Here is a 14,128-nt window from a genome sequence, read left to right as displayed (position 1 = left end):
TACCAATGAACTAGGCTTTTATGGCTTGATATCTATAATAGAATTTTGTTAAGAAATGCCCTCCTAGTGACTTATAGTGTCCAATTAGAAACAGGAGGACTCTAGGTCAGGTAGTGATAGACAATTCTATCTTTTCTCATGATTTTTGATTATATGATATCCTTTCTCAGACTTTAAAGAACTCCTAACATCTGGTTATCACTACCACCAATATCACCTTCATCACCATTATTACCACGGACAGCAGTATCCTCACCACCACCACCGTCACATTTATTACCATCATCTCTACCACAACCACTGTCATTAGCATCATCATCATCAAGTTTCACTAGATAACCCCCTAGTACGTACCAGGCCTTGTGCTGAGCATTTCCTCTCTATTATCACACTTAATGTTCATATCCACTCTAAAAAGTCAGTTTATTATTTCAATGTTATAGATAATAAAAGCAAACTCAGAAAGGTTCATGAACTCACCTATGATTACACAGTGAGTATGTCCTAGAAGCAGAAGTCAAGTGCCAGTGTGCCTGAGAGACTTTCCTTCCCTATGGCAGGGTGCCTCTCTTGAAATGTGAAAGCACACACTTGCCAATGACACACACTCAACAAGCTAATACAGAAGAGAAAGTTCTATATAAAATAAGCAAGACATCTCTCCATAAATTGCAAACACGTTGATTCCAGAAAAGTTAACATTCCTAGTCCTGGTCATATTAAGACAAGACTGTCTTTCAGCACACACATTTCCCAGCTTGTTAAACTAGGATGACTCTACATTTGTTCATGAGGAGTTTGGCATCTTCTGCTAAAAATCTAATGTAACGATCAGAAGATAAAAGTCCTCTCTCCTTATTTGCTTAGAAGGACCCAGCAGTTTAAAATATTTTCTCTAAGAATATACACAAAAGAGTTTATTAATTCAAAATCAAGATATCTGTTTAAATGTAGACCAAAAGATTGAGGTCAAAAAGACATAGATATGACTTGCTTATCTTTAACAGGATACACTGAAACTACATAGTGGTTTAATAGTATCATCCCAACATTTTGTCTCCTAATGGACTTCACAGGGTTATTTTACATTGAAAATTTTCCTGTCCGATACTAAAATTCTTCAAAGACTTTATTCCCATCTCTTACCCTTTTGGGAAATGGAAGCAAGGAAGACAGGAGGAGATGAAAAAGCCCTTTTGCAAATCCTTTTCCAAAAATCTTTGGCTGAATAAAGCCTTTCCCATTTAAGAGCAGGTGACAGTAAGATCTCTCCCATAGGCAGCACATTAAGACTCTCTGCAGAAGTAAACAAATCCATTATGATGAAAGCCGGACATTCCTCAGGGCCAGGATCTAATGAAAATGTCAGTGTTTTATGCATTTTAAAAACTGACAATTCAACAGCTTTACAGGAGCTATTTAATGTTTATCATCACTTACAAGAGCTCAAATGCAGACAAGGAGAAGGGCACCAGAAGAAACCAAGTGACTCCCTGCTTAGAAGCTGCTACGTTACCCATAACCCATGATCATTTTACAGTTTGTCAATTACCAGACCCCTCAGGCAACAGGGCACAGGTCTTGGCAAAGGCAAGTTGGAAGTCTGTACTCCAAGATATAACTATCACAATGACAACGCTCTGTACTTATATTTACACCTCACCCCTTAAAAGGTGCAACCACTTGGGAGTCAGGATACTAGAGAAAGCTGTTAAACCTACTGAAGGCAATGCATTAAAGGCCTCTGAGTGTTTGCCAAATTCTGATTTAGATACTATCCAAACCACCATGAGAAGAGAAATAGAGTATGTAACTTCCAAATCAGTAGAGGGGAAAATAGAAATAAAGGAAGCACAGTCAATTCAAACCAAGTACTAAAGAAAAGGGAGAAAAAAGCACCCATGGACCATGCAAAATAAGAAGACAAAGCTAAGTGCAAATAGATTACTTATAATAAATAGCTTAAATTCAACCATCAAAAGACAGAGACGCTCAATTTAAAAAAAAGTCTAGTTTTATGTTGCTTATAAAAAATAAACCAGTAACACCCGAAGGCTGAAAATGAAATAATGGAAAAAAGAAACACATACATTAACCAGAAGGATGTTGGTACAGCAATATTATCAGAGAAAATAATATTTACAGGTAAAAGTACTAGTAGGGATAATGCTCATGTTCACTTGCTAAGTCAAATCTATTTCTTTGCGACCCCATGGACTGCAGCCCGCCAGGCTCTTCTGTCCATGAGATTTCCCAGGCAAGAATACTGGAGTGGATTGCCATTTCCTTCTCCAGGGAATCTTCCCAACCCAGGGATCAAACCCATGTCTCCTGCTTGGCAAGGGAGAAAATAATTAATAACAAGAATAACCCACCAGGAGCTGGACATAAATAAAACAGAAATGGATAGAATTACTAAGATAAATGAGCAAATCATAATCTCCACAAGTGTGTGAATGTTCACCTCTCAGCAGCTGTGAAGTTAAACAGCTAAAACATTAATAGAGCTATAGAAGGCTTTAGTTATATAATTTATAAGCTGCATCTAAAAAAACAAAGAATAGTCCCTTAAAGAGAGAATGCACATGCTCTTCAAGTACACATGGAATGTTTACAAAAAATTAAACATGTGCTTGACCTTTAAAAAAATCAACAAATCCCAAGAAGTGATATCACATGGCTGATGTCTCAACTTCTCTGTTGAAAGGATAATGAAATTGGGCTTCCCTGGTGGTCTAGTGGTTGAGAATCCGCCTGCCAATGCAGGGGTCATGGGTTCGACCCCTGGTCTGGGAAGTTCCCACGTGGTGAGAAGCAACTAAGCCTGCGTGCTGCAACTGCTGAGCCAGTGCTCTAGAGCCCGTGAGCCACAATTACTGAGCCACCCCACTGCAACTACTGAAGCCAACACGCCTACAGCCTGTGTTCTGCAACAAGAGAAACCACTGCAATGAGAAGCCTGAGTGCCCCAACGAAGACCCAGAACAACCAAAAATAAGTAAATAAATCTTAGGAAAAAAAAAGAATAATGAAATTGTAGAACTTTATACGCCAAGGCTATTCCACCCAATTCTTTGCCTAGAAAGCAGTTCTCATTTTCCAAGCCTTTTCTTCGTGTCTTCTCCTCAGAGATACTTTCTGATCACTTTAGGTAGAGTAGGTACTTCCAAGCTCAGTCACTATTATTATACATTGCTCTACTGTATTTTCTTCACGCATTTAACTGGTTTCTGAAATCACCTTATCTGTTTGTTTATTGGTCTACTATCTCTCTCCACAGCCTGCAACCCCAAGTACAACGGAATGCATTGCTCCTAGAATGGAACCTTTCCATAGTAGGAACTCAATGAACATTTGCTGATGTCAGCCTGACTTGGCAGCCTGAAGTGCTGAGGTAGCCCCTCAGAGAGGTACAGAGCTGTCCCCTAGAACAGATCCCATTACATCAGGCTATCTGTGTGACAGCTGTAGTAAGAAAGAGTGAGCCTGTTATCATATCTGCATGTGTGACAGATAGATACCACCTATCATGTGTGGAAGCTGCAAATGAGGACAGAGAAGACAACTTGGAAATTATCTTTTTCACCAAACTCAGTGTTTCTGTTACTATTATATAGATACCACCCTTTGTCAAATCTATTAAAATTGACTCAAATGATCATTTCTTATGATAAGTGTATGTATATCTATGTAGGAATTGCATATTCCAAATGAAATAAGGAAGGGATGGAATAATAGTTTGTGACTTAAAATCAGCAATGTGGCCATATTATCAGTTCAATGGTGAAAGTAGGAGGGATCACTACTAGATGACCTTAGGCAAGTTACCTAGTAGGTCTCAGCCTCAGTTTTCCTGCCTATGAAATGGTCATAATATTAGTGGTTACTTCATAGGTTGCTATGAAGACTCACTAGATTAATCCATCAAAGGACTGAATACAGTATGTGTCCCAGTGAACCTGGTAAATGTCCCTAAGAATCAGATCCTGGCACAGTCAATTTGATTACTTTGGCATCAGTTGTTTTCAAGTTTTGCTCAAGAAACTGGTGTTTGATAACCTGCCTTCCAGAGCTCTTCCAGAGAGTAATACTGTTATAGAATGAGTCTTAAGGTTTCCTTGAATTTGATTAAATCCATTCCCTGTTGTTAGAGCTGGGCTAGAAAAATCCTTGCCAATGCTAGACGTATTTGTTGAATGGCCTTCTTACTGAAGATTTCAGGAAGATGAGGCTGCTCAAGGGGCAGCCAAGATGACAGCATTGATTAACAAAGGGGCACATTGTCTGGCACATTCTTCTCTGACCTAACCCACCTCCTGCTTCAGAAGGAACTATTCTAGAATGGAAAGTTTCCACCATAAACATCTGCTTGCCAGATTCATCCCCACACTGCAGCCGCTGGTGAGAGCCATCAGGCATTCAGAATTTTCCCTTGGGTCAGGAGCTGCTTGAAGAAGGGCACAACCAAACTTCAGAGTTATCATGCAAGTCAGGAGCAGCACACTTTTCATAGGGACTCCTTCTAAAGATAAAAATAGTTTGCTTACCCCTCCTGAGTAATTTTATTTCTCATCTTTTGATTCAGAAAAACACCTGACAATGAAAAGCTTCTGGGAATTCAGTAATGGTTTTAAGTGAAACCTCACAACTCCAAATGACCATCCTTACTAATTCATTGGTTTTTTAAAAAGCCATGCAGACTTCCCTGACGTGTAACCACGCCCTGTCATTTTGTATTCACCCAGGCTGTGTGCAGACAAACCAGCGAGCAGTCCTTCTGCACCCCGAAACGTCAGAGCTCACGCCACGAGCTCCCTTCTATGGCTGTGCTCTCCTCTCTGAAGAGAAGCTGATACCTTGAGAGCCGGGGACCCTGGACTGTCACTCCTAAGTGACAGGAGAAGGATAAGCAGCTCAGGCTTCCGTAGAACTCAGTGAGGTAAGAGTGCAAAGGGATTCAGGAGCCAGAGTTAGTTTTGCATTTCCTCTATAATAACCAGCATCAATTAAAACATACCACGTGCCAGGCATTGTTTATCAGCAACACAGTTAAACAGGAACTCAACAACTGCTTTCGGATGAGTGGGTGAATAAATAAATGAATCCATCCAGAGAGTAATTTTACTCCACGCTCCTAAAGTCAAGCTACAGCACTGCAAGGGCATTTGGATTTGCACAATCTCTTCTTTCATTTGTCAAATATTTCTGAGTGCAAGATCTGTGCAAAGTTAGCCTGTCAGGCACTAGACAAAACCAGACAGAGAACCTGCCCCCCAGGTGTGTCCTGGCTCAAACAGATGGGACGTGTAATAAAGACTCCGGTCAAGAAAGCAATGGGTGAAGACAGTTCCTTACTCCCAGGAGTTGTTGGCCACATCCAGTAAGATTCTCTGAAGATGCTTAAAATGCCTTCCTAAAAGTAAGAATCTTCGAGGGTATGGTCAGGGTCCCCCACAAGCAGCTTTGCTCTCAAAGTTGAAGGAACTCAGAGAGAGGCAGTCAAAGAGTTGGAGGAAGCAACAAAAGGAAGAGAAACAAATACCAAGGTGCTGGCCTTAGGCTGGGGCACAGTGACCCTAGGCTGTTAGAGGATACTAGGAAATCTGGGTCTCTCCTGGGGGAGAGGCCCTCCCCTGGGGTTCACTCTGCAGTCAGTCTTGGGGTGTTATCACCCATGTGGCTGCTCAGAACATTCTCTGCTATGGTTGACTCTATAGGCAGAGTTCCAGCCAATGTGGGAGGTGATGCCAGCTCTCCAGAGACACTCCTCCTCACCCCCCACAAAACCACCATCCTCAACACACAACCTCCGCCTCAAAAAAGAAAAAAAAATCAAAAACTGTTCATCTTTCAATTCCTAATTTCAACTCTGTGTCCAAAGATAATTGGGAGCCTGCTTTTCTGCTCTTTGCTCCTATAGCTCTCTCATCTTCAGACTGCCTTCCAAAGTGTGAAAATGCACCTTTTTTCACATCGATATTTGCTGAAGTCTCCTGGCCTCTGGACTGTGGGCTCCCTGAGGGCCGGGGCAGGACGTTCACTGCGCATACCCAACCTCATGGAGCAGAGCAGCTTCGCCTTCTGACAGGAAGGGTTTTGTGGCCAGTCAGGGAGCTTGCTCACATGGTGAGGAGAGGAGAGACTTGCCTCAGTTCCCTGGAGACCTTTAAACTTTACACGGCAAAGTGAAGCGGAAAGGCCACCAGAACCGAGCACACCTCCACCGCCCACGCTCTTTGATAGCTCCTCCAGCGCGCCTTTCACTTTTCTAGCCCACCTTTCGCCCCTCCACTGAGGATCTCAAACGAGACACTTCCCTGAGAGTAAATAACATCTGAAACTAGAGATGCTACACTCACAAAATGAGAAAGCCTATTACCATGAAAGAGCTGTGGAGAGTGAAAACAAAATTGAGACAAAAAACAAAACCAAAAAACCACTGCTGGTCCTAAAATCTTTAAGAATCCCTTTGCCTCATATTTAAGCTTGAGATGTTTTTCCCCGCCCCCCCCGACATATCATATTTAAGATATGTGTTTACCCTTTCTCATTAGGGAGAGGATCCTGAGACACTATTTTTCCTCTTACAGTAAAAGTCCTCCAAACAGTTAGTTTGTTCCCTAATCGCATGATGCATTTAATATCCCAAACACCATAATTGGCATTCCCAGATAATTTTTTACTAAGACAAAACCTAGCAAACATAGTCATTATCTTTCCTGAGACCAAGTGAAGACAGTTGAGGCGCATGCCTTGGCTCCGCTGTGTTCCGGGGCCACACAGCTGGTTTCACGCTCAGCATCTGGGGTCTCCTGCCATGTTCACTCAGTTCCCATGGGTGATGTGCAGTGGAGCACGGTGTCTGCCCCACCAACTCTCAGAAAAAGAAGCTGTCACAAATGTGTGACATGAAAACTCAAACTAAATCACACTGAGTGTTTCCACGATGATTCAGAGAGTCCTTTCAGACTTTGCTCCACTGTAAGATGGGGTCACTGATATGATCACATTCACATATTATTCAATCAATAGATTTAAGAATCGACATGTTAATATATTAACCAATGGGGATAAAGGTTTAGAAATATTGTACCAAATTGAAAAATACTTGTGACCAAGCCTATTCTTTAACCTTGGCAGTTCCCTCTCTCTCTTCCCCTTCCTCTATTTCCCTGCTGACATCACACTCAGTGGGCATGTTTGAGGCCCAGTAGGAAGGCCAGTGGAGAAGGCAGTGGCACCCCACTGCAGTACTCTTGCCTGGAAAATCCCACGGACGGAGGAGCCTGGTAGGCTAAGAGTCGGACACGACTGAGCGACTTCACTTTGACTTTTCACTTTATGCATTGGAGAAGGAAATGGCAACCCACTCCAGTGTTCTTGCCTGGAGAATCCCAGGGATGGGGGAGCCTGGTGGGCTGCCTTCTATGGGGTCACACAGAGTCGGACACGACTGAAGCGACTTAGCAGCAGCAGCAGCAGCAGCAGGAAGGCCAGTGTGGTGTGGCAGAGCACTGAGGAAGGCAGGGGAAGAGCACCAGATGAGCTGGGCAGGTAGGCAGGGAAGGGAACATGCCAGGCCCTGTAGGCCTGAGCCAAGCATTTATATTTATTTGGAGGACAAAGGGAACTGCCTGGAGGGACTTAGGAAGTGGGCATATGATGTACTTTACATTTTATACAGATCATGCTGCCTAACTGTCTGATGAAGTTAATGCTTCGTGTCCATGACTGGATTTCAAGCTCCGGGCTGACAAGTGCTAGAGGTAAAACCCTGTGAATGCCCTCACCTCGTGCACTCACAGGAGTTTTAAGCCATACTTTTTAAACTTCTCTGTGCAGCAGAATTGCCAGGAAGCTCATTCAGACCCAGTGTGCTGGACCCCACCTGCAGAGTTGCTACAGTTGCTACAGTAGGTCTGGGTGGGGTCTGAAACTCTGGATTTCTAACAAGTTCCCAGGCCATGCTGGGAAGGAGGTTACTGGTCCCCACAGGGCACTTAGCCAGCATTTAAATCTGTTTGCTGAGTGCATCGGTCAACAAAGGGCTGCAAAGATGTTTTTTAAAGAATATGAATAGAAACAATCCGTGGTTTGAATTTGACTGAAAATGGCAATTATTTATTCTAATTTTCCTCTTTCCTGTCTTAAATTGTTCCCTTCCCCATAGTACGTGATGACAACTAGAGGACTAACTCCTACATGCAGAAGTACTCCGAAAGGAAATAGATCATTGTGATTAGACAAGATGAGACACTTCAGAGATTGCATCGCCAAGTTTAATTATAAATCAAATGTCATTCAAAGAGGTTTTTTTTTCCCCAAAAGTATGTGATTTATTTGTGTAGGCAGTAATTACCTGCCTCAATCCAGAAAGGATATGAGGTGGTGAGGCATCCGTTGGTGCTATTCCAAAACTGAAAATTAAACTAAAACTTTCCTTGGATTCAGGAATAAAGCTCACCAGGGCCCATTCCTGTTTAGTTCAAAGCACATAGCACTGGTGAACACACATACTGTAAGAAGAGGTTGTTTAAACTCTTTTTCTTGAAGGAACTCCCAAAGTTTCCAATTTAAGTGCTTATTATGCCAAAGCAGATATGGGACTGAAGAACGTAAATACAGACTTAGGAGGGGCAGAGAGAGCAAATATTTGCAAACGATGCAACCTACAAGGGATTACTTTCCAAAATACACAAATGACTTATGTAGCTCAATATCAAATAAGCAAACAACCCAATTAAAAAATGGGGGGACAATCTAAATATGCATTTCTTCAAAGAAGACATACAGATGGCCAAAACAGCATGTGAAAAGATGCTCAACATCACTAATTATTGTTGTTGTTGTTTAGTCACTAAGTCATGGCAGACTCTTTTGCAACCCCATGGACTGTAACCCACCAGGCTCCTCTGTCCATGGGATTTCCCAGGCAAGAAAACTGGAGTGAGTTGTCATTTCCTTCTCCAGGGGGATCTTCCTAACCCAGGGATCAAACTTGCATCTCGTGAATTGACAGGCAGATTCTTTACCACTGAACAATCTGGGAAGCCCTCAGTAATTATTAGAGAAATGCAAATCAAAACTACAATTAGGTATCACCTCACACCAGTCAGAATGACCATCATCAAACAATCTACAAACAATAAATGCTGGAGAGGGTATGGAGAAAAGGGAACCCTCCTGCACTGTTAGTGGGAATGTAAATTGGTCCAACTATGATAGAGAACAGTACACAGAGTCCTTAAAAAACTAAATATAGAACTACGATATCATCAAGCAATCCATACATCAAGAGAAAACCATAAATCGAAGATACCTACACTCAGTGTTCACTGAAGCACTACTTACCAAGACATGGAAGCAACCTAAATGTCCATCCACAGAGGAATGAATAAAGAAGATGTGGTATATATACACAATGGAATATCACTCAGACATAGAAAAGAACAAAATAGTGTCATTTGCAGCAATATGGATAGACCCAGAGACTGTCATACTGAGTGAAGTTAAGTCAAATATAAATATCATATGATATCAGTTATGTGTGGAAACTAAAAATAGGGTACAAATGAACTTATTTATAAAACAAAAATAGAATTACAGATGCAGGAAACAAATTTATGGTCACCAGGGTGGTAAGGTGGGGGGAGGGATAAACTGGGAGATTGGGATCGACAAATACACACTACTATATATAAGACAGATAACTAATAAGGACCTACTGTATAGCACAGGGAACTCTACTCAGTACTCTGTAATGAGGTATATGGTATAAATGATTCACTCTGCTGTATACCTGAAACTAACACAACATTGTAAATCAACTGCATTCCAAAACAGTTTTAAAAAAAGAAGCAACAGAGAGAGAATGTACTTCAGACAAAGGAGAGCTGGCACAGACTGCTATGTAAGAAGCACCCAGGGTCTCTGAGAGCTTACCCTGCCCCTCCACACGTGAGGCTGTAGTTTCCACGTGTACCTGTCCATTCACCCAGAAATTGTTGTCACAGCCCAACCAACAACAGGCAGTCCAAACTCAAGGATGGCTGGGGGGTTGGGGGGTTCAAGAGGAATCTCTTTTGCCCAAGGCCTACAAGGTCACAGATTCATGTTCTGCTTCGGGAAAAAGCTGGTTAGAGATACCCCAGCATTGTACAAGGCTAGACTTAAACACAGAGGGATGGTCCTAAATGAAATTTCGTCTGTTCAGTAGCTATCCAGGATCTCACGGCCTAAGAGACCAGCCAAGAAGGGACGAATTCAAAACATCAAAGCTTGAGCTTCAAATCAAGAAAGCCTGTTGAAAATCATAGGCAAATGATAAGAACAAATGATAGTCATGAAATAAGAACAAATGAATGAACCTTAATCTATCCACATAGCAAAAGCCAAACAACTGGAGGCCAATGGACAATTAAAATTTACATCATGTGGATGATGAACTAGGATTCTTGTTCTATGCTTCTAGGAATTCACAGAACAGTGTGGCTATAATTTAAACAGAAAAATAACAACCCCTACACTCCAGCAAAACATGAAGTACATGTGAGTACCACCCCACCAATCAATATGCAGAGCCCTGAAACCCAGCTCCCATGGGATTTGCAGTTACCCACCTCCAAAAGGGTAAAAGTAAACATTGGACCTGCTCTGGTGTTAAACTGCCACCGGATCCTCCCTGCTGTCTCCCTCCTCCTCTTCTTCTTTACAGACAGGTAAAGTTGGATCTCTTGAAGGAACTGGGGGCTCCCACTCTAGGCAAAGGTTGGACAGGTGATCAATGTACAGCATGAGATTTGACTGTGCCTCCGTGCCTCCGACAGAGCTGGATCATCTGGGGCAATGAAAATTATAAGCAACAAGAAAGTGGTATTAACAGCAAGGGTACGGAAGCCTAGGCAGCACACACCACAATTCCCTCGGACACCCAACAACCATTCCTTTCCTCATTCAGTCATTCCAGACACACCCATCAAGAACTGCGCTGGGCTCTGGGGAGATAGTCCTGACAAATATAAACACAAGACCTGCCCTCATGGGGTGTATGGACTATTTTGTACAGTGAAACAAGTATTGAAAGAACAATGGGTAAAAGAACCTAGAGGGTATCATGGAGCACAGAGCAAAGGCAGCCAATCAGATTGGAGGCGGGCGATCAGGGAAGGCTTCCCAGAAGAAGTGACCTTTCACGCTGACCCTAGAGGACCCATGGTGTTACCCAGACAAGACTAGGATATGTGCGCACGTGTCAGTTTCTGAGATAAGAAAGCTCAGATGGTCTGAGGGGCTTAATGCCCTCTGTTCACAGCCATCCTCCGGCCCATAACCTTACACCCAACAAGGGCACCACATCTGGGGTCTGCAGTTCTCATCACGAGGGGCTCTTCCAATCCCCACCGTCCAGCTGTGTTTCAAACTCTTCCAGTAGAATCTCAGGAAAGGAAAGAACACAGACAATAGTGTGCTTTACAAGAAGACTGGGAAAAAGTGAAGCAATAATGTGGCATTGAACTGCTAAAGAATAAACCCAATTGTAGCAATCTGTTTGCTGTACATCAGCATTACAGGTCAAGTGAGACGCCAAGCTCACTCAGGACAGTCAAAACCAGAAGACACCGGACCGCATCTTGTCATCCTCAAAGTGGGAGCCCCAAGACTTCTTCCCTTTGGCTTTCTCACCCTGCCCTTCCTGTTCCTTCAAGTCCCCAGAAAATCACAGAGGGAGCTCTTTACTTTGCTGTTCTTACCCTCGGTGTTTCTGATGTCTAAAAGGCAACCACAGATACAATATCTCCCACTTGCCTTATGCAGCGAAGGAAAACCAGATAGTTTAGGAAGCCAATCTTGCAAAGGCCTCCACACAGGAAAACAAAACAAACAAATTTAAAAAAAACGAAACTGTGAAAGTCTGAGTAGCTTGAGTATTGTATAAAGTTCTAGCTGCCTTTGCATTATGAAAGAGACCATTGTATAGGATGGTTTAAGACATGGCTATAAGCACGTGGTCATTTTACCAAAATGCACAGCCCAGAGCAGCTTTCCTTTACATGTTCATACTATCATGTAATTCAAGGCCTACAGACAATATCCTTGATTGAAGACAGAATGAAACAAAACCCCTCACTTCTGAAAAGCAGGGCAGGCAGCTATTTTAGAGACAAAGAAAGGATGTCTTTTTAACCTATGACAACACAAATTTGTTTAGGTTTTCCCTGCATTAAGTAAGTAAGCAATTAGGTTTTGTCCAATAAAAATATCCCTGTGCATGTGCAAACACCAGAGGCAATCATATAATTACCCTGCCCAATCAGATTCAATTGCTGACAGTTGAGCTCCCACTGCTCATTAACTTCAGATCACAATGAGGTCTTTACGGAAGCCCTTTCCCGTCCCTTTACAAAGGTTCCTATGATGCATGAGCAGCCCAAGCGCTACCTCATTCAAGATAATCATCCAAAATGGCCAGGGCCAAGGCCAGCCTACTCTGACTTCCCTGTGAAAAAATAAAAAGAGAAATCTGAAGAAACACTGGCTTACACGCCCCTGCTTCATTTGGGGATCTCACTTCTAAATATAATAGTAACCTTTCACCCCTACACTTTAAGTACCATAATTATATAATTAAAACCAATTATGTCATTTAACAGAGAGAATTTTTCAAGATTCACAGCAAGTTAATTACCTCAACCATTGACCTCAGAAGATTCCAAACTGACCTGCAACAATGCGGATTGGGGTAAATTTAGACACTGGCTTCCAAAGGCCTGCAAGGACAGCTGGGTGGATTGTAGCTGCTCTAGATTCTTCTAGATTCTAGAGGCTGAACTAGATTCACTAACTAAATGCATCTAACAATGCCACCACCACTTGTTTGCACAACCCTTCCAATATTCCAAGATACTTGCTTAATTTTTCATAACCACCCTAATAGTATTATTACTTCCATGTTTCAGAGGAGAAAAAGGAGGCTGGAAGATTTATGATGTTATCTCGAAATTATGAAGCTAGTTAATGGCCAAGTCAGAGCAAGAACCCAAGTCTTCCACCATAGACTCCAACGCCTTTTAATGGGAAGTGGCACACACGCATGTGTGTGGGTATGTGTGTGTGTGCGCGTGCACACAAACATGTTTAACCTCCTGGGCATCCATTCCTCCTAGTTTGGTCATCTTAGCCCTATTTCCCTTTGTGGTAACACATTTCCCCCACTTTTAGCTCATGAGCATGACACAAGGCTCCATTCCAGCTCAGGGGTGTTCAGTATCCTAGGCTTCGGCCAATCAGCTCCTAGCATTCCCCTAACCACAGCACTGATTCAAGATTGAGCACACGACCCAACCAAAGCCAATGAGACATGCAGAGAACCTTGGGAAAGAGACTCACTCTTCCTAACTGGGCTTTCATGTGAGAGGAAGTACAATCTGGCACTTAGGCAGCCATCTTGCTACCACCAAAGGAATGAGAGATAATAAGGGAGCCAAGAGATGCAGAGAGAGAAACTGGTTCCAGGAAACTCCCTGAATCCCTTTGTGTTGACAGTAAGTGTATTTAGAACATGGGGTAATTCAAGAGCACACTGGAGAACATACGAAGAGTGCTATCACCTACAGCTTGGACAGGCTTGATTATAAGGCTGGAAGTAACTGACCATGGGTCCGAACAGCAGCCCTGCCTCCTGCTCACAATATAGTTAAATGCTTGCTATTTTTGAGTTATTTAAAAAGCATACCATTTTATGGGCAGAAGGAAGCACTTTAATCTACAAAACGATTTTATCACAAACTAAACATCCTTATAAGTTTTCGGTCCTCTGCTTTGGTCAAAGTTGTCTCCCCTTGGAGTTGAGACAGCTGTTGGAGCTTAGAAGACCTGCCTTGACCTTGCACTTTGCCCTGCTCAGTGGTACCCTTGTGCTCTCCAATTCCTGGATCCATGTGGGATGTAAGAACTGAAGACGCACACACTCACCAGAATGGACCATTTTCTTTCTTTTTTATTCTTTTACCCTAGGCCTTGAGGGAAAAAGAAAAAAGAGCAAGAATTCTTCTAACACAGGATTTTCAGCTTTGGCACTCTTCAAGACTGGAGCCAAATGACTCTTTGCTGTTGGAACTCCTGTGCCCTC

General features: G+C 42.6%; 1 protein-coding gene across 3 annotated transcripts in view; it reads right to left on the bottom strand.

Annotated features, from left to right (window-relative positions):
- Positions 1–14,128, bottom strand: part of ERC2 (ELKS/RAB6-interacting/CAST family member 2) — a 996,367-nt gene that overhangs the window by 93,208 nt on the left and 889,031 nt on the right. The window contains exon 16 of one of the 3 annotated variants that reach the window (XM_070360623.1): positions 10,660–10,837. The exons of the other annotated variants lie outside the window; for them this stretch is intronic. Within the exon in view, the coding sequence (XP_070216724.1) occupies positions 10,781–10,837 (57 nt within the window). The 3' untranslated portion in view covers positions 10,660–10,780. Of the gene's footprint in view, positions 1–10,659; positions 10,838–14,128 lie in introns of those variants that run through there. 3 annotated transcript variants of the gene reach the window in all.

Source organism: Bos mutus, chromosome 22 (assembly GCF_027580195.1).
Source record: "Bos mutus isolate GX-2022 chromosome 22, NWIPB_WYAK_1.1, whole genome shotgun sequence".
NCBI lineage: Eukaryota > Metazoa > Chordata > Mammalia > Artiodactyla > Bovidae > Bos > Bos mutus.
The sequence above is the reverse complement of the archived record's forward strand: the minus strand, read 5'-3'. Positions and strand labels throughout refer to the sequence as shown.